Raw genomic sequence first — 26,019 nt, forward strand, 5'->3', positions numbered from 1 at the left:
CCAGTTTTATATCGCAGAATTCTGAATCTAGGTGAATGACAGAGTGCAGCTATAGTGGATGTTCACAGCCTTGAAAATCTGAAGACAGGGCAGGGGAATGGGATGAAGGTTGGAGAAATAGACAGTTTTGTCTGCAGCCTGGTTCTTTCAGATTCTAGGTTCCTGGATATTCTACATGGCTGATGAAGTTTCCCATTTGATAGGTAAAAGATCAGTTCAGTTCAGTTCAGTTGCTCAGTCGTGTCCGACTCTTTGCGACCCCATGGACTGCAGCACGCCAGGCCTCCCTGTCCATCACCAACTCCTGGAGTTCACCCAGACTCATGTCCATTGAGTCGGTGATGCCATCCAACCATCTCATCCTCTGTCGTCCCCTTCTCCTCCTGTCTTCAATCTTTCCCAGCATCAGGGTCTTTTCCAATGAGTCAGCTCTTCAAATGAGGTGGCCAAAGTATTGGAGTTTCAGCTTCAACATCAGTCCTTCCAATGAACACTCAGGATTGATCTCCCTTAGGATGGACTGGCTGGATCTCCTTGCAGTCCAGGGGACACTCAAGAGTGTTTTATGTGAATGTACAGGTTTATTTGTAAATATCTTATGAAATTATTAGGGAAAAAAATTATTAGGGAAATGGAACACCTGATAAACCTTCTGGTCTACCCCTTTCCTTTTTATGTAAAGAGATAGGCTTAGATAGCAAAACTGACTTGTTCCAAACTCCACACAGTGTCCGACAAAATCCAGGCTTTCTAACACTTTGCCTGGTGTCACAAGTGGTTTCAGAATAACATAAATTTTATTTCGTGAGGGAGAGGGCTACTGCCTCTTGAGGACTGAAACTGCCATCACTTCAGCCTCTGCCCTCAGGCTGTTTGTAGTCTTGGGAAAAGCTGAGCAGTCTGCCTTCAGCTTAAAGCTTCTGATAAAGAGGGTTTCGAGAAGGTAGTATGACAAGGTCTCATGTAAGTGAAACTCTTATAGAGGGAAAAGATATTCATTCAAGAAGGTAAAATGCTTGAAGGAAAAGTTTAAACTCTGAGACAAAAATGACCCCCTTTAGACAGTTTTAGCAATGCTCTCTTCACTGCTTTTGCTGTGGATACTTATACCCCTTCAGATTTACTGCCCCACTTTACCGCATGGCCGGCAGGCTGAAAGCACGCCTGTTTGTTTACTCTGAGATCCACAGCACCAAACACAAGCCTAGCATACTCAGGAAGTATTTGTTGAATAAACAAAAGAAGGGGAAAATATTTTTTTTTTTTGCCCTCAGAATGTGTCTAACATTTGTTGTCAAACATTTCAGCACCTTTTCCTACACTATACACTTTCCTTTCTAAGGTCAGAAGCTAATGCTCAGAGCATTTGTTTCTGCCAAATTGAATGGACTCTTTATATCCCAGCTAGAGAAATTTAGTTGGAATGTCTATGAAACTGAAGCAACTTACAAGTCTCTATCTTGTCTTGCTTGTCTTACACCTCAAAGGATCCATATGAGCACTCTGAAAACCAGTGGCCCACTGTTCACACCCATCTACACACACTATTCCTCTCCCTTGGTAACCTCTGTGGGAATCCATCCTGGGGTACTGCCAGGACATCCACAAATCTAAACATGGAATAGCTGTTGATAAATCCCAGTATGTTGCTTGAAAACAGCTTGGATGTGGTTGTCCAGCTCCTAGCCCACACACGTACCTTGTGCCTTTGCAATTTTGTTGTAATTGGCCCCGTCCCTTCCAGGTGGCCCTACCAGTTTACAGAGAGGCAATTCAACCACAGTTGCTTCCTGGCAGTCTTTGACAGTCGGATTTTCGAATTCTAACTTGGGGTTTTCTCCTTCACATGGTTTTGAAGCCAAACCCAATCCATTTGACAGAATTATCTGTCAGTTGCTAGAAAAAAGGGGCTACACAGAGGAGGGAGATGGTGAAAACACAGGCAGAGGATGTAGACACTAGCAAGACAGGAGAGGACTCTGTGTACTAAGAAAACATCCCAGGACATTTCTCAGAGGCTGATCTCACCTGCACTGTAAGTGGACAAGACAGAGAGGTGCAGAGGTGAGAAGGGGATGCTTGGCCTTTCTTTAAATGAACTTGGATGCATCCTAATCTTGGTGATGAGCTTCCCTGCCCAGCTCCCACTCACCTCTGCAGCGGGCTGTCTCCCAGTTCCTCCAGGTCCCGGCACAGCTCAAGCCAGCTGTCTCTTCCCTCAGCCCCCAGTGGGCAGCTGCTGCCTTCTCACCCTGCTAGTCCTCGGGTGGGCTGGGAGGCTGGCCAAGCCGACTGGCTGGCATAGGCCAGGCACGTGAACATAACGGGAAAAAGAATTTGGGTCTATTTTGATGAGAGACAAAAACGCCCTTCTTGGCAAAGGACATCTGAAAACCAAGAGGGAAATAGTTCAGGCCACGGCTTGGAAAAGCACATTTGGCTGAGCTCTGAGCTTTTGTCTTTTTTTCTTTTTACAAACTTCTTACATCTTCCTCAACTTAAGAAAATGTTGCTGTCCCATAGGAGACAGTTTCGATAAGAGTCGTGGGAGTCAGATAATGTCCACGGCAGAAGATGGGCTGTCCAAGTGGATAAAAAGCTTCCCTGGACCACAAGGTCTCATTGTCTCACTTTTGATTGCTTCTGTTGCTGCTGAGGGCAGCCAAGGGAGCAGAGATGTAGCAATTACTGCTGTTGAGTCTAGATGCAGAAAAGGAACCCCTCCCTGGAGAGGTGAAGTTTTTACACTTTGAAACAGGTAAAATTAGAATACAGCATGACCCGTGATGTGAAAAGTGTGATTTTTGAAAAAGAATTGATTTTTTATTTTTAAGTTTCTGAAAATTATTTTTTATTAGGCAACATGTATATCTGATATAAAAAACAAAAGGGTCAAAAGAGTGTACGGTGAAAAGCAAGTCTTTTTTCATCCTTCCCAGACCTCTACTTCTCCCAAGAGGCAACCCCTAGAACTAATGTTTTTGTATTTCCATCCAGGGCTTGTCTCTGTAAATACTAACATATATGTCTCCCCTTCTTAGGAATAGCTTGCCATATATACTTGTTATGCTCCTTACTTTTTCACTTAGCATGCACATGCAGAGATTGTTCCATTTAGTACCTTTAAGAGCTACCATGTTCTTCTTAAGGTTGCATGCTGTCCCTTTGTCTAGATGTGTCATACCTTACCTGGCCAATTAAAAGACCACATCTTAGTCATCTTTCCCTAATTCCCTGTACAACACAAAGCTCAGTAAACATTCAATGCTTCTTCAGAAAATACATCTTGTACAACTTGTTCATTTTTTTTTTTATCATTGCTCTTTTTAGAGGTACCAGTATTTGTTCAATAATCCAGATACTTGTGTAATGTATATATTCCTGGCCACTCAAGTCTGTCTTGTGCACTGATCAAACCTTACTGACTTCTAAGGTCTGCCTTTTCTCGCTCCTTTAATGTTATTCCTCACTATGTCCTATTTTCCTATGCTCTAAGAATCACTGCTATGTGCAAATATTTATTGATCACTATATGCAGAAATTATGTTTTCTGTTTTAAAGAGGCAGAGTAGTGGTCAAGACAAGGAAGGAAATTCTGGTTGGGAGGATTAGTACAAGTAATTATGTGGAGGTAGGAATGTCAGAAAATAGGAGCTTTATATATCTTTGTGACACTAATAACTTTGGCACATAGTAAGTTTGCAGTAGAGTTTGCATGAATGAGACACTCTTCTCTGATCCTCTGGTTTTTCTCTCCATTCTGTCTTTGAGGATTTGCTTAGCTTTCTTGTTACTTCAAGGCTGTATAAATGGTCCTTTCCTTGGCTGATCTCCTTTAAAGGGAGGACAGGTTCTGAGATCTTGAAAGAAGGTAGATTTGGTCTCAAATTGAACACTGTCATTCACCAGTTTTGTGACCTCGGCCTCTCTGGGTCTCAATTTCCTCATTTATAAAATGAGTGAGTTTGATAAGAGTATTTTGGAGGCCCCTTCCAGATCTAATGGAAATTAGATTTTTATAACTATGTTTACCAATTTTTCTGGAATATATCCCTCATCCCAAACTCCAAATAAACACATCTGGTTAAAATCTTCAGAGATATTCTGAAGCCTTGGGGTCCCATTGCTCCTAGAACATTACAGAATAATGCAGAAGTTCAGAAAAGATTCTCAATGCTGGTCATATTACAAAAAAATTACAGGGATTTTTGAAATCTAGTTGTAAAACTGAAGGTGAGTTTGTTACATTCATGAACAGGGAGAGGAAGAGAGAGCAAGAGAATTAGTAATAACAGAAAGGCTTGGCTGGCTAAGGAAATCACCCTGTCTTGTTCTTAAGGAGAGCTGATTTTACAACCAATTTTCCTCAGTTTTTTAAAACCTATATACTCTCCCAGTTCAGAAGATGTTTAACTCTTACTTACTGTAATGACCATTCATAATGTGTGCCATTCAAAAGCAAGTTTTTTTTTTTTTTTAATGTGATATATATTATTGAATATATTCTTCTCCTCTTATTCATCTGGGACTTCCCTCCCATCAAAATCAGTGATTTACACAGTTGTTCTAATTTTGCAATAAGCAAGGGCAGCATAAAATCCATTGTTTGCAACAAACACTCCAAGGTCTTTGGAAATACAAGCCATCAGGATGTTCGTTTTACACTTAACTTGTGTAACCTGAGAAATGAACAGTCAGTTTTGGGTTTGGGGGTGTTGGAGAGGGGAGAAGATGGGGTATGTTTCCTACTTGATTGTTTCAGTGCACACCAGGCCAGTGCTGTGGGGAAAATAAGAGGCTGTTCTTCATGTGACTAGCTCTTGATAGAGCTACCCTGTACTGAATGTAATGACAGAGTAGATAAGAGGATATTAGAAACTCACAGGACAGGGAGAAGGGAGTGTCTTGTCTGCCTTCTTCATCACAGTATTGCTGAATGGAATGATTGTTAAGCCTGCAGCAGTGCTAACAAACACTGAATATTTCAAGGATAACAGGCCAGAAACAATGCTTTATTGAATACACACTTCTATATCTTGTACAGCGTTTTTCCATTTATTAACACAAACATCTTGTGAGATGATTTTTCATAACCCTCTTAAGGATAAGGAGACAGATACTCCTTCAGAGACGGAAAGGGAAGGAGTGTTCAGAAAGTGCATTTTTAATGGGATGAACGTTCACATCCCTGGGGTTGAATTTGCTATCCACTTACCAACAGCTCCTTCAAGGGAAGGAGCTTCAAGGAGGATGACTCTCTATGCTCTGGGGAGCCTGCACCTTCTCACAGGGACGGGGTGGAGGTTTTGCGTGAGTGACTGTGAGGGCTGCTTGGAATTCCTAACTACTGTTCAGGAAGTCAGTGTTCTGCGTTCTCTCCCACCATCGGAGAACACCAGGCAGCCTTGCATCTGAGCTCGGCCCAGCGGCCAAGAACAGGAGTTGGCAAAGAGCTCTCTTTCCAAACAAGATTCACGGATAATCAGAGGGCAGGTGCGGGCTCTGAAGGAACCTAAGCTAGGCCTGGACCTCCCTGCTCTCACAGCGAAGATCTGGCAAGTTCGCTTAGCATCCGCCACGTCTCGGAGCTTCTCGGAAAGCGGGACGGCACCAGCATTCGCCCTGTGCCCCCTCAACCAAGGCCGCGTCTTCTTTGTAACTCGAACAGACCCGAGGGCTAGTTGCTATGGTAGCGGCGCTGGATCGGCTCCCTGAGCCCGGGAGGTGGGGAGCGGGCCTTGGTGGATGTCCCCTAGACTTTATTTGGGGTTGCTGCCCCACTCCCAACCAATTGTTTGTCAGAAAGGAAGTCGTAAGGTAGATGTCTTGTAATTGAAGTGTCCAGAGGGCCGCATTAGTATAATAGGAAGGGGTCAGGACAAACCCCCATCAGCCCCCCCCCCAGCAAACCTCCCTAAAAGTCTGCTGCCTCCTTCAGAGAAGGGAGAAAGAACCCAAACGTCGTAATTGTGAAGAATGAGTCAGACAGACCAAGCCCTTCCCTCGGCCTTTAGTCTAGCTAGGCCGCGCCCACCACCGGGAGGCGGCTAGCCTTAGACCACGCCCCTTCTCTTGAGCGCGCGCGGAAGGCGAACCGAAATGGAGGAGCAGTAGCGTTGAGGAACCAGCGCAACTAACCGCGCCAAGGCCGGAGGGGCCTGTATTCCGCGTGCGTCGTTCGAGGTCGCCCCGCCCCGCCGTTTTCGCGCCCGCGCGGCGCTCCCGCGAGGCCACAGGTTGGGCGAACAAGCACAGGATCGCCGGGGCGCGCAGAAGGGGAGGGGCAGGCGGAGCCAGGCGCGCGCGCGCCAGGAGGGACGCGAAAGGAGCAGGCGAGTCGGGCGGATCGGATGGATAGAGCGGTGCAGCCAGGTTGTTTGGAGGCGGTGCGTAAGGCCGCTCTGGGCCCGAGAGCGCCCATCTCACTGGGCCGCTCAATTCTAGGACCCGATCCGGGGCAGGGGGAGGAGAACACCGGGTCAAGGGCTACCGTCGCCGCTCCCGGGAAGTCCTCCCGCCAGCCCGTCTGCCCGCGCTTTGCGGGCTCTGCCTGTCAGGGTAAGCGGGTCCAGGCTTATCAGGGAGGAGCGTGAGATGAGAGAGTGTGGGACGCCATCAGGGGCCTGCGGGAGGAAAGGGAGTGGGAGCGTGCGTGAGGGAGAGGGTATGAGAAGAGAAAGAGGCCCATCAAATAGTAGTCATGATAATCACCACTAGCACACGACAGTAATATTGAAGTGCTATGTGCCGGAGCTTGAAGAGCACCTTATGAGCTTCATTCTGTTAACCCCTACTGCAGCCCTCCGAGATGTATGTCATCATTAAACCCATTTTAAAAGAAGGAAAAACTGAGGCAGGAGAGAGGTTAAGTAACTTAGGCAATGCCTTATAGCTCCTTCGCGTCCTCGCTTGGAATTTAGGTCTCTCTGGCCCTAAGGGGTGTAATTTAAATATCTTTGTTTTTAAAAAAAAAAAAAAAAAAGAAGTGGGGTTAGGAGGAGGAGAGGGGTGAGGGTGGTTTGCAGTGGAAGGGTGATCCAGAACAGGCGAGAAGGATGAAGGAAAAAGGTGTAAGGCAGGGGACCTGAGTTTGGAACCTCGGGCGCCAACCCCCTTCTTGGTTCTTGGGGCCTCACAACTTTTCCTTGCTGTTCGGTGGCTTTCTGAACCAGAGCTCTTGGCTCTGGAGGAGCCAGCTCACAGGTCCGGGCCACAAGGGTGGTTTTAAAACTGGTTGAACTGCGGTTCGGTCCAGGGTTGTGTCTTGGGACACTGTTTGGCGGGGGCGGAGGACGGCGGCCCCCGCGGCCGGGATAGGGAGAACCACCCCCCCCTCCAGGAGGCTGCCATTTCTTCTAAAGTGCTGCTACTTCCTTTTCCTTCTTAGCCGTGCGCTGCAAAGCCTTTGTCCTGTCCGCTAGAATGGGGAAGTCTTGTTTATTGTTTCTTTGCACTGAACTGCACACACAGCCTCAAACAAAACAAACGCAGGAAAACCAAAACATGCTTTTCCCAAGCAAGGTCTGGTACTCTGGATTGCTTGCAGAGAAAGCGTTCTGTTGACTTTTTCCTGAGTTGCTCTTCAGAGCTTTCCTGAGTCAGTAAGGAGCTTTGTTTTGGAGAAGTTACCCTGTAGATCATTGAGGGGCGATCTGCTCAGTTTGTTTTACAGATGAGCACAGGGCAGACACCTCAGGAACTCCTGAGAGGCCTTACACAGTCTAGTACTGGCAAACAACAGGTATCAGGGCTTGTGTTTTGCTTTCCTATAGAGTGGAGTAGCTTCTGTGGGAGTCAGGTTTTCAAGTCAGCCTTCGGGGCAAACCTTGCATGCAACCAGAATTATCATTAAAAATTCCTTAGGAAAGTGCAGAATTGGAAATGGCCATTGTGTTTCTCAGAAAATCTAGCACAGTTGTTTCGCCTTCATTTTTTAAAAAAAGATAATTTATTTATTTAGTTTTGGCTCTGCTGGAGCTTCCTTGCTGCGGAGGCTTTTTCTCTAGTTGCAGAGACTGGAGGCTACTTTCTAGTTGCGGTGTGTGGTCTTCTCATTGTGGTGGCTTCTCTTGTTGCGGAGCACAGGCTTTAGGCAAGCGGGCTTCAGTAGTTGTGGCACAGTCTTAGTTGCTCCGCAGCACGGGGGATCTTCCTGGACCAGGGATCAAACCTGTGTCCCCTGCATTGGCAGATGGAGTCTTAACACTGCTCCACTAGAGAAGTCTTCTCCTTCAGTTTTGAAACTTAGTATGGTTTCTTTGGTTGTAATCCAGGTATAGTAATTAGGTTACCTTTAGGGGCTGTGTTGAACAGATACACACAGTTGAATGGCATAGAGTCATTCTACACTATGAGGCGCCCTGTACTGTGCTGTGTTGGCACTGAGAGGCTTAGGAAGAAGACTAACGACCACGGGGAAAAGTATGTTTATTGATCCCCATTTTAGGCTCATACTGGAGCTTGTGCTCACTGAGTGCAAAGTGGCAGGCAGAATTGTTAGCTTTATTTATTATTATCATCATTATTTCTGTCGTTTTCGGCTAACACTAGTAATTTACGCTAAATTAAATGTGTGTAATGTTCCTTTTCAGTTTTTGAGTGGCACTACACTTTGCTGCTTCCGAGCCATTGTTTTGTTTTTCCATAGTTTTCCTAGATGAGGGTTTGGTGGAAGCATGTGTTAAATGTTTGGCCAGTGGTCTGGTTTTGACTTCCTTGTTTGTCAGTACTATAACAATGATTATACATACTTCGCAGCTAGCTCAGTGGTAAAAAGTCTGCCTACCAGTGCAGGAGACGCAGGAAACTTGGGTTCAATCCCTAGGTCGGGAAGATCCCCTGGAGAAGGGAATGGTAACCCATTCCATTATTCTTGCCTGGAAAATCTCATGGACATAGGAGCCTCGTGGGCTACAGTCCATGGAGTTGAAAAGAGTCAGATATGACTGAGCGTACTTACACACATATAACAATGGTTAGCTTTTAAAAATAAGTAAAAAAAATTTTATTGTAGTTGATGTACAAAATTATATGTTACATGTGTACAACAGTGATTCACAATTTTTAAGTGTTGTACTCCATTTATAGTTATTATAAAATACTGGCTATATATATTCCTTGTGTACAGTATATTGTTACAGCTTATTTTATACATAATAGTTTGTACTCCTCTTAATCCCCAATCCCTATATTATAAAAAGAATTTTCCTGGAAATGGAAGTCATGATACTACCTTTTAAAATTAATGTCTTTGAGTTTCAGTTTTCTTATCTGTAAAATGTAGAGAAAGATTATTTTTGTTTAGTTGCTCTGTCATCTCCAACTCTTGGCAACCCCATGGACTGTAGCCCTCCAGGCTCCTCTGTCCTTGGGATCTCCCAGGCAAGAATACTATAAGTAGGTTGCTGTTTCCTTCACTGGGGGATATTCCTGACCCAGGGATTAAACCGGAGTCTCCTGAATTGGTGTGTGGATTCTTTACCACTGAGCCACCAGGGAAGCCTGTAGAGAATGATAGTACTGTAAAAGTTGTTGTGAGTTTTCTTCACTGTTATTTTGACACAAATCCCACATTTTATGTCCAGTCACTTACAACTATTTTGCATTATCCGTAAAAGGTGAGAACTTAAAAAAGACCCCAAAAACTATTAACTGCTATGTAACACCAAAAAAAAAAAAAAAGGAAGGGGGAGTAAAGAAAACCTTGAAACCAAAAAATTCAGACATTGTTCAGACTTCTACTTGTCTCAAAAATGTTAGAATTTTTTTTCCTATGAGTTGTTTAGAGCAGAGTTTAACTAAGGTCTGTATGTTTTGATTGATTGATAGGTATCCTGAGAGTCTTTTACCTTTATTTCTTGTAATTTATTTGTTGAAGAAGCTGGATTCTCTAGTGTCCTATAGAAGTTTCTGGATTTTGTTGCTTGAGTTTCTCTGGTGTCATTTAACGTGTTCCTGTGTTCTTATTTTCTGTATATTAGTAGTTAAATATAGAGACTTGGTCAGATTCAAGTTAAATTTTTTTTGCAAGACAACTTCATTGTGGTGATGTGTTTTGTTTTTGAGACACATAATACATCTCTTTTTGTGATGATTACAGCCATAGTGATTATTTTAACATCTTTATTGAGATGTAATTTACATACTATAAAAACACCTATTTCATGTAAAATTCAGTGATTTTTCTTTAGTAAATTTTTTGAGTTGTGCAATAATCATTTTTATGGAGTTGGGGAACATTTCTGTCTCTTCAGTAAGATAAACCTCATTCCCATTTATATAACTCTCAGTCCTGTTCTATTGTGTAATCTTTTCTGTCTTGATAGATGTTTTTTTTGCCTTTTCTGGATATTCCATATAAATGCCAGATGTTTAAATTCATTAGGAGTTACAAAACAGTGATAGTCTATTACTCCATAATTTATTTTTAGCTATACAACCTGTGAAGAGAAACTTTCAACTATTTGATTTTTTGGGGTTATAGTTTATATAGGAAAGACAGGATACATATTTTTAAACATAAGTCCATTCACTCTCATTCTCTAATGATGCCCAATTAATGTATTTTCTTAGCTCATTATGAACTCTTAAAAGATTTTTATTTATTTATTTATTCATTTAGTCTTGGCTGTGCTGATTTTTTATTGTTTGGACTTTTCTCTAGTTCCAGCAAGCCAGGGCTACTCTCTAGTTGTGGTGTGAGGGTTTCTCATTGTGGTGCCTTCTTTTGTTGCGGAGATGGGCTCTAGGGCACAGGCTTAATAGTTGTGCGTGGGTTTAGTTGCTCTGTGGCATGTGGGATTTTCCCCAACCAGGGATCGAACCTGTGTCTCCTATGTTAGGCAGATTCTTTACCACTGAGCCACCAGGGAAGCCCCATTATGAACTCTTGGATTTAAATCTCTATCTGAGAAGTCATGATACATCGTAGTAATTATCCATAAAGATATTCAGATCATATTTTGTTTGACCAGAGGGAACCTCTTCAGATTGTCCCCTGCGTTCTTTTAATAAAACATTAGGAATTGGCCTGCAACGCAGGAGACGTGAGTTCGATCCTTGGGTTAGGAAGATTCCTTGGAGAAGGGAATGGCTGACCACTTCAGTGTTCTTGCCTGGAGACTTCCATGGACAAGAGAAGCCTGGTGGCCTACAGTCCATGAAATCACAAAGTGTTGGGTACAACTGAGACTAAGCAACTAACGCTTTGACATTAGAGCTTCTTAGCTCGGGAACCTTGTTCTAAGGGTTTAAATAATCTAATTATTTAAGCCTAATCTTTGCTGCTTGGAGGACAAAGACATTTTTTGCTTGAGTTGCTTTTGTTGTTTTGTTTTTATGTAAATGTCTCACTAGGCATACCCACTTCCCCTAAAGTAGTTTTATGGTTGTGTTTGATGTGACACCAAAAAGGAAGTGCATGAAGGGGTACTGATATAACATTAATGGGCGTAGAAATGGTTTTATGCCCTATTGCAGGGGAACATCTTAAGCGGGGTTTAGAATCTAAAGTTTTGGGTTCCAGCATTTTCTTTCTTTCTTTCTTTTGGCCACGTTGCATGGCTTGTGGGATCTTAGTTCCTTGACGCGGGATCAAATCTGGGTCCCCCGCAGTGAGAGTGCTGAGTCCTAACTACTAGTCCACTAGAAAATTCCTCAGCATTTTCTTAATTATGGTCAGATATTGGAATTTACTCCACACTCAGCCTGAACTTCTGCCATTTTTCTGATGTTCTTGATTAGTTCATTTTCATGCCGTTAATTTATGCCTATTGTGTGTAGAACAAAAATGAGAAGAAATGAATTCTGCCTTTAAGAAGTGTTCACCCATATTTGTTAGGAAGCTACTACACAGTCTACTTAAGTTTCAGAGTGATTACAGAAAATCTACTATAATTTCAGAGAAGCATCTGTCAAAGTATGGAGTAACTAGAATAAGTGGAATCTTCAGAGGTTGGTAATATACCAACAGATTGGTTTCTCAGAAGTGTCTCAGAGAAATGATAGCACGTGGGAATGCCAATTTTGTTTTGATCCAGATTCTTATTTTTGCATCTGCCTAGCTATGGTGTTGATATAATCATAGCTATATGACGGTAGCTACGCATCTGCCTGGCTATAATTTTGTATGGATGTGAAAGTTGAACCATAAAGAAGGCTGAGCACCGAAGAATTGATGCTTTTGAATTGTGCTGGAGAAGACTCTTGAGAGTCCCTTGGACTGCAAGGAGGTCAAATCAGTCAGTCCTAAAGGAAATCAACCCTGAATAGTCATTGAAGGGACTGATGGTGAAATTGAATCTCCAGTATGGTGAAGCTGAAGCTCCAATACTTTGGCTACCTGATGCGAAGAGCTGATTCATTGGGAAAGAAAGACTGATGCTGGGAAGGGTTGAAGGCAAAAGGAGAAGGGTGTGTCAGAAGATAAGATGGTTAGATCACATCACTGACTCAGTGGTCATGAATCTGAGCAAACTCTGGAAGATAGTGAAGGACCGGGAAGCCTGGTGTGCGGCAGTCCATGAGGTCACAGAGTCAGGCATGACTTGGCGACTGAATAACAACAGCATCTTGCAAGCAAAGATTCATTTTACTCTTTCTAGGAATTTTCCCTTGAATATATTCAGTGGAGCCCACTCTTACATTGTGTTGAAGATCTGTGTGTGGGCTTGCTTTTTAAGTAAATACCATTATGATAAGCTCCTTTTTGTCATTTTGTAACCAAGTACATCATTGCTATAGTAGCGGCATTACTCTTAAAACTGAACCAGGTTGAGTTTATCTTGTTGCCTCCCCAGTTTCTTACCAGAATATACATTGTAAATCGTGTTGCTTCTGGTTGAATTATTTATACCTGCTATCTTCTCTGTTTTTATTATTGAATTGCTGCTTAGTTTCTTATAATATTATATGGTGGAAAGTAGACATTAATAATTCAAATCTAATTTTCATTATAGTTGCTTATATTAGCCCTTGGGATTGGTTTTGACAACTTAAGTCTCTCACTTCCTGATGCATTTGCCTCTGGTTGTATTTGACGTTTTTTGGTGGGGAAAATAATTTCCTTTTTTAGGGATTGGAGTGGCTATTCCCATGCCCATATTCATCACACGGTGTTAAGACTTCAGCATAAGAGTTCAGGTCCACATTCTTTCAGGCTTTCAGAGATCCTGGTACATTTAAACTTCCTGAAGTGATTCCTTTAGAAATGTTTCCATGATTTGGTCTGTGTGCAGAGTGATCAGAGTAATGTGAAAGTCTTGGGTAAGGATATATTTGTGTTCACAGGGGATTATTTTAGTCTTCAGTTGGTCTGGAGAGGGCTCAAAAACTGGATTAGGGTAATAGCTTCATTTCTGTGCTAAAGGGCAGCTTAGGCAAGAGTTTTTTCATGTTTAAGTAATTTTATTTATTTTCTTCAAGTTAAAGAACTGAGGAACGGAGCCAAAGTATGTGTTTGTGTGTGTGTCTGTCTCTTGACAAAGGCAAGTTCCTCCATTATATAAATGGGAGAATTCAATAATGTTTTAGTTTAAGCTGATGACGTGATGGTATTGTTTTGATGTCTTTGTTTTGTTAACATCTTAATGCCAGTGTGTAAATTAATGTGATTTCAAAATATGTTTTTGAATGTAGATCAGATCAGCCATTAATTTGCCCTCCAACGTAGTCTGCTGAAAGCCCCTTCAAGTTTCTTCAGGATGCCTGCAGCACTTGTGGAGAACAGCCAGGTCATCTGTGAAGTCTGGGCCAGCAATCTGGAAGAAGAGATGAGGAAGATCCGAGAAATTGTGCTCAGTTACAGTTATATTGCCATGGTAAGGAGCTCTACTCTCTTTGACTCACCTTCTGAAACGGACTTAGGGAATATTTAATATGAAATTTTGAAAGAAGTGATTACACTAAAGCCATGGGAAATTAAACATGCTGGCAGGTTAACGTTGCTTTTATGAAACATCAGGGTAGCCTGTGTGTCTGAGAAGGATGTAACCTCCAGGATCTTAGATTATTGATGATGTCACTCTGTCTTTAAATAGAAGTTGTCTCAGCCCGTAGGACACATGTGTTCTACAGGTATGGTGACTTTGACAGTGTTAAAGCACTTTTTAAAAAGTAGTTGGCAGCATTTAAAAGTCAAGAGATCAAAAAAAAAAAAAGTCAAGAGATCTTACTCAAATTCCAAATTTCTGGTATCTCGGGAAAAAATGGGCACCATAGGGTCCACTTTCCTGTCCAGTATTGAGTGGCTGGAGGGATACATGCGTCCTAGTGAAGTCACGGCCCTCTTTGAGGGGAGGTGCGTATTCTTCATTTTGCTCCAGTCTGCATTACTCATAACCCTTTTCATATTCTTTGTGCTTTACTCTGTTACTTTAACTGCCTGGGGTTTGTGACTCCTGCTGTGGAGAGTATGGAATTACGTCTTCAGGCTGGTATTCAGAAGTCTCTCTCTGATCTTGTTCCAGGCTTTTTACTTTAAGCTAAGCGAGGCTCTTGATTATTGTTTTTTAATGGCTGTCTCATGTTCCTGTATTTGTGTTTATTCATAGAGTTCTGTTCTCAACCTCGACTGTTCCTAGTTAATTGTATGAACCTAGAATGGTGTTTGGTTTTTTTTTGGCCACCCTGCATGTCTTGTAGGATCTTAATTTGCGAACCAGTGAAAGCGCTTAGTCCTAACCAAATTGAGAATGTTCTTAATGGACCCAGAGCTAGTCAGCTACCTCTGACCACATTCTGCTTAGATCTCCAGGTTGTTGTGTAAAGCTTCATGATTCTAGTGCCTCTGTAGATTAATAGAATCAGTATTTTACGGTGAATTTTCGTGCCTGAGCTTGGGGTTTGTCTTATAGCTTTTATAAATGGAGATAAAAATTTTTTTATAAATGATCAAGTCAGCATCCAGTGTCTTGTGACACCGTATGACGAGAGACTTTTTCCTTTTCCAGGACACAGAATTTCCAGGTGTTGTGGTGCGACCCATTGGTGAATTTCGTAGTTCCATAGATTACCAGTATCAGCTTTTACGGTGCAATGTTGACCTTTTAAAAATTATCCAGCTGGGCCTTACATTCACCAATGAGAAGGGAGAATATCCTTCTGGAATCAACACCTGGCAGTTCAACTTCAAATTCAACCTTACGTAAGTGTCTGAGACACTGCTCAGTGTGATTCTTAGACTTTCTACATTTGTGTAGACTGTGACTTTAACTGATTTTATTAATTTTAAGTTTTGTTTCCCTCAAACCCAAGTAGGGGGTAGACAGAGTAGTCAAGCAGAAGATGGAGTAACAAATATTAGAAAGAAAAGCCTCCCTTAAAGAACTCTTAACAAGTTGACAATCAAAAGACAGCTCAATTAAAAATGGGCACAAGATTTGAATATATATTTCTCCAAAGAAGATTTAAAGATGGCCAATGAGCTTGTGAAAAGATGGCCACCATCGTTAGTCATTAGAGAAATGCAAATCAAAACCATGAGATAGTAAACTACTTTGTACCCACTAGGCGGCTATAATCAAGAAGACATAATAGCAGATGTTGATGAGGGTGTGGAAAAATTAGAACTCTCATATATTGCTGTTGGAAACATAAAATGGTGCAGCCTCTTTGGAAAACAGGCAGTTTCTCAAAGGTGAAACATGGTGTTACCCTATGACCCGGCAATTGCACCTAAAAGAAATGAAATCATACATCAATGTAAAAACTTGTGAGTGTTCACAGCAGCATTATTCATGAAGGCCACAATGTAGAAACAGTCAGTCCAAGTGTCTGTGATCTGAGGAATGGCTCTATGTGCTATCTCCATGCCATGGAATGTTACTGGACTGTCCAGAGAGATAAAGTACTGACATGTGCTATACATGCATGAATGAGCTCTGAAAACATCGTGCTAAGGGAAAGAAGCCAGACGTAAAAGATCACATATCCTATAATTCTGTTTATTTGAAATGTCCAAAATAGGCCCTCTAGAAAATAGAGTAGTAATTGTCCAGGGTGGACAGCAGGGAGGTAATGGGGAGTGAGTGCTTAATGGGTATGGGGTTTCTTTTTGAGTTGATGAGGTGGCACATGATTGATAGTGGTCATACAACTCTGTGAACATACTATTGAATTGCATACTTTACATGAGGGCATTGTTTAGTATGTGAATTATATCTTAGTAGGGCTGTTGAGAATGTAAAAGGGAAATCAGTTCCCCAATTAGGAGATCAGGATTCTAATTGCAGTTTTGCCATTTCTTAGCTGGGTAAATTTCGGTCAGTTATTTTACCTTCTGTAATTCAGTTTCCTTATCTGTAAATAGTGTTATTACTATCTTTCATAATAGAAATGAAGTATAGAGTATATGCTAATCAAGGGTAATTGAAATTGAAGCCTATCTGATAGTGGGCAAATTTTTATGCACTTAAAAAAGCTGTGGTAAAAACCATGCAACATGAAATTTACCATCTTAACCATATTTAAGTATACAGTTGAGTAATGTTAAGTGTATTTGTGTTGTGGTGAAGCACACCTCCAGAACTTTTTCATCTCACAAATCTGAAACTGTACCCATTGAACAAGAGCTCACCTTTTTCCTTTCCCCCAGCTCTTGGTAACCATCATTCTCCTTTGTTTCTATGAATTTGACTACTTTAGATATCTCATATAAGTGGAATCATACAGTATTTGTCTTTTTGTGACTGGCTTATTTTACTTAGCATAATGGTGCTGGAGAAGACTCTTGAGAGTCCCTTGGACAGCAAGGAGATCAAACCAGTCAATCCTAAAGGAAATCAACCCTGAATATTCATTGGAAGGACTGATGCTGAAGCTGAAGCTCCAATACTTTGCCCACCTGATGTGAAGAGCCGACTCATTGGAAAGACCCTGATGCTGGGAAAGATTGAAGGCAAAGGAGAAGAGGGCGGCAGAGGATGAGATGGTTAGATAGCATCACTGACTCAATGGATATGAATCTGAGCAAACTCTGGGAGATAGTGAAGGACAGGGAAGCCTTGTGTGCTCCAATCCATGGGGTCGCAGAGTTGGACACAACTTAGCGATTGAACAACAACAACGAATGTCCTTAAGAGCCATCCATGTTGTCATATGTGGCAGAATTGCCTCCCTTAGCTGAGTAGTAGTCCTCTGTACGTATGTGCTGTATATTGTTCATCTGTTCATCCGTTGATGGACGCTGGTTGTTTACACCTTGTGGCTGTTGTGAATAGCTCTGCTGTGAACATGGATGTGCAGATATCACCTCGAGATACTGGTTTTCTGTCCTTTGTATTTATACCTAGAAGTGGCATTGCTGGATCATGTCATAGTTCTTCTTCGAAGTTTTTGAGGAGGATGGAATTTTTAGGGGGAAAATTTGGGGAGATCATTGTTTTGCTCATTAAATGAGGTGGTGTTAGTGTATTTCCTATTGGGCCCCAGTTCTTGAAAACTGCTTTGTTTAATTGGGACCAGGAGCATCTGATAGGTCAGGAATAATTTTTTGATTATTGTTCATTTATTTTGGAGCTTTCTTTGAGGTTCAGAGAATAAATTTAGGAGATGATCTGGATCTTTCCGTTAACTGCAGTTTTTGCGTCTAAGCCAGAGCTTATTATTTGTACCGTGACGACAGTTTAGTACACAGGAAAAATAAGGGTTATATTTATTGCACGGTTGGTGTTTGTATTTAAAATAGTGTTTATTTTAGTAAGAATAAGATTGTGATTCAACACTGGTTTCAGTTTAGTGGAAAAAATTGAGATTGTGTTGTTTTGCTTTCTAGTGTTCTGTCCTAATTTAAGTTTATATGAAAAACAAAAGGCAAGCAGTGAAACCTAGTGGAAAAGGAGGAAACACAGACCTACATTTGTGTTTTGTGGTGTTATAAATATTCCTGTGTTTAGATTAATGGATCTTTACAGTGGAATGCTGTTTCAGAGACACAAAGACTGTGTTATATCTGTGAGTGTTGATCTGGAAAGATAGTCTGTGATGTGTAGATATAGGGATGGAGGTGTGTCTGTGGGTCGAGAAAACAGGGTATGTAAACTGAGATGAGGGCTTCCCTCATAGCTCAGTTGGTAAAGAATCTGCCTGTAATGCAGGAGACCCAGGTTCGGTTCCTGGGTCAGGAAGATCCCCTGGAGAAGGAAATGGCAACCCACTCCCGTATTCTTGCCTGGAGAATCCTATGGACAGAGGAGCCTGGCAGGCTACAGTCTGTAGGGTCGCAAGAGTCAGACACGATGTAGTGACTAAACCAACCAACCAACCAAACTGAGATGAAAGAAAGAAAAGTTATTTCTATGTGGTAGCATTATAATAAAATTATTTTTTCCACTTTCTGCTATTTTAAAATTTTTGTATTGATTGATTCTGCTTTTCTTTAAATGAGAAAATGTGGATCTTTCATAATGAATACACTTATTTTGCAGGGGAAAAATCCCATTTTTCTTTCTGTTACAGATAAGATTACTTTGTTTGCTAGAATACTGGAAGGAATGAATTGATTTATTTGTAAAGTATGAAAGCAATTCAAGAATACTTGTTCTGTGATTTATAAGGTGATGGTAATATTGTTGCCCACTCCTTCTTTTACTATACTAGGAGCTAAGAAATGAATGCCTTCTTTTTTAGAGAGGACATGTACTCCCAGGATTCCATAGATCTCCTCGCTAACTCAGGACTGCAGTTTCAGAAGCATGAAGAGGAAGGGATCGACACACTGCACTTTGCAGAGCTGCTTATGACATCCGGGGTGGTTCTCTGTGACAACGTCAAATGGCTTTCATTTCACAGGTCAGTCTCAGTGTTTCTCTTTTGCTTTGGGAGCAGGGAGTCGAATTCTTACATTACGTTTGCAGTCCTCTTGGCACTCTTGTTGTTCACTAGCCGTTATAAAGTTGAAATGATAACTGTTGCTCACATTTCAGTTTTTCAAAAAACACTTTGGAGCTTATACTGGTTTATTTCACACAGTATTAGGCTGTGTCCCATGGCTGTCAGTGGGTATATGCCAGGTGGAAAGATGGAGGGTGGAAAGGATAGAAGACTTGGTCACCTTTTCTTGTCATTTAAATGGCTGGCCTGGAGTTTCCTGGGTACTCAAAAACCACATTCCCCTTGAGAGGTTGTTTTTTTTTTTTTTTTTGCCATGCTGCATTGCTTGTGGGATCTCAGTCCCTGACCAAGGATTGAACCCAGGCCACAGTGAAAGCTGCTAACTGCTAGACCACTAAAGAACTCTCTACCTTTCACTGCTTTTAAATTTTTGATGTGTAAAACCCACATTGATAAACCCTTGGGTTCACTTACATACATCCCATATTAATCTGTTATGTTGTCATTTAATGGAAAGTTCAGAGTATAGGATTAGCTGTAGTCCTTTGGAAAACTGAAATTCCTAACATGAGGTAGCACCATAAGCTCTGAGAAATAGGTATTTGAATCCTGGGGGCTGATAACTGCTGATAACTCTTACCTTACTGCCTCATTCTCTCCTTATAGTGGCTATGACTTCGGCTACATGGTGAAGTTGCTTACAGATTCTCGTTTGCCAGAAGAAGAACATGAATTCTTTCATATTCTGAATCTTTTCTTCCCATCCATTTATGATGTGAAATACCTCATGAAGAGTTGTAAAAATCTTAAGGTACACAGTATTTTTCTTAATATATAGCAACAACAACAAGAAAAAGATAAAAATGTAGACTTGCCATTTTGCTTTATTGCAGTTTGTTGAGCACGTGTCCTTGAGATCCTGCTGGGTGCCAGTCTGGTGCTAGACAGGGTGTATATAGAGTTGACTGGCACAGGAACTTGTGTGGTAACTGTCTTTGACCTGGGCATGAACGGAGCCTGCTGCTTCTCTCACCCTAAGACAGGCATTCCTCACTTAGGGCCCACGAACCTAGTGAAACATTTGGAGACATGAGGTGTGTGTACAATTTGTTAGGGATGGGGTTTGCAGTCTACCAGACTCTCAGAGAAGTTCTTAGCTCTAAACAGTTTTAAGAACTCTCTCCCCTAAAAATTGCTAATCTTAGAGGCTTCCATCTAGAATTGCACTGGCATTTACTGTTTCCCTAACCTTGTTTTCCAGCAGTGAGCACTTTGAATGGCAGAGGTCTGACAAGATTAATATAGAAAAGAAAGGAGTGAAAAGTGGTCGACTATAAGACAGTGTATCATTTGGAGGGTTGAAAAGGGGATAGTCTGGGGTGAGGCCTGTTAAGTAAATAGTTGACATAGTTGATTCCAGTAGGGAAGACAGACATAGTTGACAGACATAGTTGACTCCAGTAGAGAAGTTCGGTCTGTAGTGTTGAATGTGTTTTCCTTCCATCTCCAGGGAGGTCTTCAGGAAGTTGCTGATCAGTTGGATTTGCAGAGAATTGGAAGGCAGCACCAGGCAGGCTCAGACTCACTGCTGACGGGAATGGCATTCTTCAGGATGAAAGAGGTAAGGCAAAAGGCTTTTTGGAAATTTATAGTTTCTCTTAGAAGTTGATGGCCACCTTGAAAGCAGGGTTTTTTTGGTGTGTGTTTGTTACGCGTATGTTAAACACACTATGATTTGAGAGGCAAAGAAACATTCTGAAATGGAGGTTACTCAGCATGCTCAAGTCTAGAAGTGTACTTGGTGTTCCTTGCAGCGCTCATCCTTGCAATTATTTGCTTTTCTTCTGATTTCTGTAATATGAACATATTTGTTAAACCACCCACTCATTTTATGCTAAGTTTGATTAATTATCAAATGTCCCAATCTGACATCATACTCAGTGGTGAAAAGCTGAAATTTTTTCCTCTAAGATGAGGAACAAGACAAGGATACCCACTCTCACCACTTTTATTCGACAAGGTTTTGGAAGTCCTAGCTGGAGCAGTTAGGCAAGAAAAAGAAATTGAAGGCATTCCAATCAGAAAGGAGGAAAACTGTCAGTATTTGCAGATGACATACTATATATAGGAAACTACAAAGACTCTATCAAAAAACTTTTAGAACTAATAGATGAATCCAGTAAAATTGCAGGATAAAAAAATAGAAAAAATCTTTTGTGTCTATACACTGATAGTGAACTATCAGAAAGAGAAACTATGAAAACAGCCTCATTTACATCAGAAAGAATAAAATGACCTTGGAATAAATTTTACCAAGGAGGTGAAGGACCTGTACAATGAAAACTGTGAGACACTGATGAAAGAAACTGAGGACATAAGTCAACGGAAAGATGTTCTGAGCTCATGGATTGGAAGAGTTAATATTGTTAATTCATGCTACTCAAAGCAGTCTACAGAGTGAATGTAGTCCTGATTAAAATTCCAGTGGGGCATTTTTTCACAGAAATAGCACAAATAATCCTAAAATTTGTATGGAACCACGAAAGACCCCAAATAGCTAAAGCCATCTTGAAAAAGAAGAACAAAGCTGGCAACATCATGCTCCCAGTTTTGCGCTCTGGGGTACCCTTGGCGGTGTCTGGAGACGTTTTTGGCTGTCACAAGCTGGGGAGTGGGGTTATGCTGCTGGATGCCCCACAGTGCTCCCGTACACTGGAGCACCTCCTCAGCCCCCAGCAGAGCCTTCTCCTGCCCACTAGTGCTCAGAAGGCTGAGACACCTTGCTGTGTGTACTTCACGTCCATTTTCGTAGCAACCTATTACTGTATTACTCATTTTATGGATGGGAATCTGTGCCTTAAGGAGTGCTGAAGTGACTTTCACACAGTGAGTCAGTCTGAGGCTAGAGCTCAAGCTTTTAACCGTTGTGTTACCTGTTAAAGAGAAGGGAGGAAATAGAGGCCATTGTACTAAAAGCAGCAGCAGAGGGATCCTGGCAGAGAAAACTCATGGAAATTATCAGTAGAATTCTGTTTTCAAAGGAGAACCTATATATAGAGAAAGGAACATGAAAAGACTATGCATAGGAGAGGTTTGGAGCCTTTCTTTATGAAGTTAGCTTCTAGTTGGCTAGATTTTCAAGGCCTTAAGAAAGCTGGGAGGTGCTGACGTGATAGTGTTGCGGCTTGGCCTGATTCTTGGCATGACTCTTGGCATGGTTCTCACCAGGGGTTCTCTGTCCTATTCTGCAGTTGTTTTTTGAGGACAGTATTGATGATGCCAAGTACTGTGGGCGGCTCTATGGCCTAGGCACGGGAGTGGCCCAGAAGCAGAATGAGGATGTGGACTCTGCCCAGGAGAAGATGAGCATCCTGGCGATCATCAACAACATGCAGCAGTGATGGTGGCGAGGCTCTGCAGGGCGGGCCCGGTCCCAGAGTGGTGCTTCCTGTGCTGACCGTGTATACTTACCTTCCTCCCCAAGAGAAGACGCCTTTTTTGAGCAAACTGTACCTACCATCTGTGTTGACAGACTTTTGTTTTACTGAAGACAAAAGATGACTTTATTTTAGATCCAGAAGAAGTTTGCTCTGAATTTGTAACCTCTGCCCTATTCCTCATCCCTAAGCCTCTCTTCTCCAGTTACCTCCTGCCACCAGCATCCATGGCTCCTTTGACACATTTTAAAATCCAGGACAAATCGGAAACAAACTAGTAAAATGTATATAACTCTTACCTGTTGTCATTCTTTTTCTTTTAAATTTGTTGCTAATCTCTGAGGATGAAGACTTCTTGCTGTGACCCTCAGCTGAGCTGAGGGCTTCCAGCAAAAGTAGAACCAAGTGATGGGCTTGTGAAGTGGGTTATAGATGTTGAGCCTTTTCCTTTCTTTCCTTTCTTTTGTTTGACTTTTCTTGAGGACATTTGCTTTCCTCACATTTTGTTGGTCTTATGTATTATTATGTGGAAATGAATTAGTGCTGAAATATGAAGACCAGATAATGAAAACGTTCCTTAAAAACAAATTTCTACTGCATCTGTCTACACATTATGTACAAGGAACTCCAGAATGGGTATTAAGTTAACCACTTAAATGTCTTCAAATCTGTTCCATTGTGCCACTGAGATTTGCTGTGACATATGCATCATTTGAAATCATTTTAAGTGTTCATTTCATAAAATATCTTGGAAATTACCGAGAGCAGGTTTTGGGTCATAAGTCTGTTATATTTTCAGTGATGTGATTTCAGATAGATGGTTGTCTCTGTTCTCCCACCTCTCTTCTCTGTTTTCTGTGCTTTTCCTTTTCAGCAAACTGAGATGTTAGGGACAGGGATTAATGTACCAGGAAGGTGAGTCTTTAAAAAGTCACAGTGGTTACATGTAAACAGGGCAGAAAGGAATTTGGTTTATAGGGTTCTCTTGGAGTAATATCCCATGCACAACTGGGGTAAGGAAGCTCAGGATTGTGATTTTTTTTTTTTAAACTAGTCATTTAAAAAGTATGCTGTATTTTTTTTTTTTTTTTTTTGAATGACTACAGTATGGACAATTTCAAAAACCAAAAACTCCTTTGGAATAGTGGAAATGAAAACTCACTGAAGTGGATGCATAGTCTTGCATTTTAAAAGCTTATGGAAAACTCAATTTGAAATGATTAAAAAATGTCAAGTATTATAAGCTGGTATTTAAGATGCTTGTAAATATTATTTATGTTTTTAATTTTGTAAAATAAAGATTTCTTTTTAACCACTGGCATGAAGGTTTGGTCTTTCAAAACTCTGAATTGCTGGCTCTAGAAGATGGTTGTTGACATGGATGCAACTTGCCTCTGTTTTCCACAAGTTGGCTTGCATACAAAATGTCTCACTCTGTAGAAAGCTCTTAATGAGTGACTGTGTAAACGGAATTGTCTCTTCACTTTATATGCTTTGCTGATTATTGGGCCTTACTTGGAAATCGGTTTTAATTCTATTTCCTGGTGCTACTCCATTGTATGTGGTGGATTCGCTTATTAATTACTGGACTTTGAGACAAATTGAACTTCTAGATTTGGTTCAGGACTTTGTTTCCAGTCCTTTCTCTTAGCCTAACAATATGGGGTTGTAATAAGTCTCCCAGCTGGCTCTAGTGGTAAAGAATCTGCCTGCCAGGGTGGGAGACATAAGAGACGCTAGTTCAATCCCTGGGTGGGGATGATCCTCTGGAATAGGAAATGGCAACCCATTCCAGTATTCTTGCCTGGGAAATCCCATGGACAGAGGAGCCTGGCAGGCTACAGTCTGTGGGGTTGCAAACAGTTGGACACAGTAAGTCAGGTACAGGAGCAGAGCTAGAATTTTGACTGCAATATATATTGTTGTAAGATTTGTGGTAAAGCAGCTTAGGTCAGCGGTTCTGAATCAAGGTGCTTTGGCACATTGGTGACTATGAGCCCTACACAGATGTCCTAAAAAATTTGGATTAAAATAGGTATTTAATCACTTCTCAGCCTTTTGACTAAGATCAGGTGTAAAATAGGCATTTATCTTTGCCGCAGTTAAGAACAGGCTTACTGACATGTCAGGAGAAATGTTGAGATGAAGGGTTGAGGATCTCTGTGTTGAGTGGGGGTGTACTCATTGCATAGAGATAACTTATTTAAAGTGCAAAAGAAGGGGCACAGGTCTAGTAGAACTGGAAAGAACTTCACTTTGTATATAGGAGTGTGTGTAGGGCTGTCAGTGGTTATCCTCAGAAAGGGATGGTCCTGCAGAATATCCAAGAGAATACAAACTTGGGTGTGATTCAATCCCTCCACATACAGTAGTCCCCCTTATCTGTGGGGGAAATGTTTCAAGACCCACAGTGGGTGCCTGAAACCATGGATAGTACTGAGCCCTATAATGTATGATTTGTAATCTTCATATACTCATGGGTAGGTAGTGTATACAGTGTGGATATGCTGGACAAAAGGATGATTCACGTTTTGGTGGGATGGACTAGGAGGGCTGTGAGGTTTCATCATGCTACTCAGGATGGCCATAGTTTAACTTATGAATTGTTTATTCCTTGAATTTCCCATTTAATATTTTTGGACTCTGTTGACTGGGGGTAAACTAAAACTGTGGAAAGTGAAATTGTGGCTGGGGGTGGAGGGGCTTTTGTAATCCCAGCTATTGAATTTCTGTGGCCTGCTAAGGCAGTAAGGTTGGCTACCACTCAACAAGCCTTAGTTGTCAGCCAGTGCTAGTATGAAAGAGCTGTTTAGAGTCCTTTAAGTCCAAGCTATTAATGAGCATTTTTTCAGTTTCCCAGCTTATTCAGTTGATAAGTTTGAATTATGCACCTACTAAATACTAGACATTCTAAGTGCATGCTAGGGATAAAGTAGTAAATGGAAAACAATCTCTACCCTCATTGGAGTTTACAATCTACCTGTGCTGCCAGATAGTAAATCACAAAAATATAATTTGCGAACTGTAAAGTATAGGACATTGATGTCTCTGAGGTTGAAGTTGAAGGACAGTCTTTGAGAAGGGACATTTTTTCAGCCGTGCTGTGCAGCATGTGGGACCTTGGTTCCTTGACCAGGGACGGAACCCATGCCCCCTGCATTGGAAGCGCAGAGTCTTAACTACTGAACCACCAGGAAATTCCCCGAGAGGACTTTTAAGCTGAGATCTAAGAGATGAGCACAACTGGACCAGGCAGAGAAACAACATAGGCAGAAATCCCTGAGATGACAAGAGGATTTGGTAGCAGCTCAGAGACCAGTGTGACCGGAGTCTTGAAGCAAGGATGAGAATGTCTAGGCAGAAAGCTGACAGGTAAGGGCTAGAATTAGGCAGGGCTTTATAAGCCAAAATCAGAATTAACTTTCCAATACCAATGGGAAAATACTTCAAAAGTTTTTTAGTGAGGGGTAGACAAGATTTGATTTTTAAGTTACACCAGTCATTGGTATATGAAGAATGGTGAATTAGTAAAAAGAAAGCAGGTTTAGGGAATTCCCTGGAGGCCCAGTGGTTAGGACATGGTGCTCTCACTGCTGAGGGCCCAGGTGTGATCCCTGGTTGGAGAACTAAAATCCCACAAGCCATGCGACAAAAAAAAAAAAAGAAAGCAGGTTCAGATACTGGGAGGTGAGTGCAGCCTTCTGGGTAATAGGATGGTGGTTTATATTAGACAAAAAGTTACTTTGGGTGGGGT

General features: G+C 41.6%; 1 protein-coding gene across 6 annotated transcripts in view; it reads left to right on the top strand.

The window, feature by feature from the left end:
• The window catches only part of CNOT8 (CCR4-NOT transcription complex subunit 8), a 37,425-nt gene extending 14,862 nt beyond the window's left edge, over positions 1–22,563 (top strand). For 2 of the 6 annotated variants that reach the window (XM_061151806.1, XM_061151804.1), the window contains exons 2-7: positions 13,636–13,817; positions 14,949–15,142; positions 18,625–18,786; positions 19,495–19,639; positions 20,339–20,449; positions 22,080–22,563. In XM_061151806.1, coding sequence (XP_061007789.1) covers positions 13,701–13,817; positions 14,949–15,142; positions 18,625–18,786; positions 19,495–19,639; positions 20,339–20,449; positions 22,080–22,229 — 879 coding nt within the window. In that variant the 5' untranslated portion in view covers positions 13,636–13,700 and the 3' untranslated portion in view covers positions 22,230–22,563. Of the gene's footprint in view, positions 1–6,077; positions 6,237–6,312; positions 6,333–6,399; positions 6,559–13,635; positions 13,818–14,948; positions 15,143–16,703; positions 16,928–18,624; positions 18,787–19,494; positions 19,640–20,338; positions 20,450–22,079 lie in introns of those variants that run through there. The other 4 variants (XM_061151805.1, XM_061151807.1, XM_061151803.1 and 1 more) reach the window with 4 other exon arrangements.
• Positions 22,564–26,019: the final 3,456 nt, after the last annotated feature.

The sequence above is a fragment of the Dama dama genome, chromosome 9, assembly GCF_033118175.1.
Source record: "Dama dama isolate Ldn47 chromosome 9, ASM3311817v1, whole genome shotgun sequence".
Taxonomy (NCBI): domain Eukaryota; kingdom Metazoa; phylum Chordata; class Mammalia; order Artiodactyla; family Cervidae; genus Dama; species Dama dama.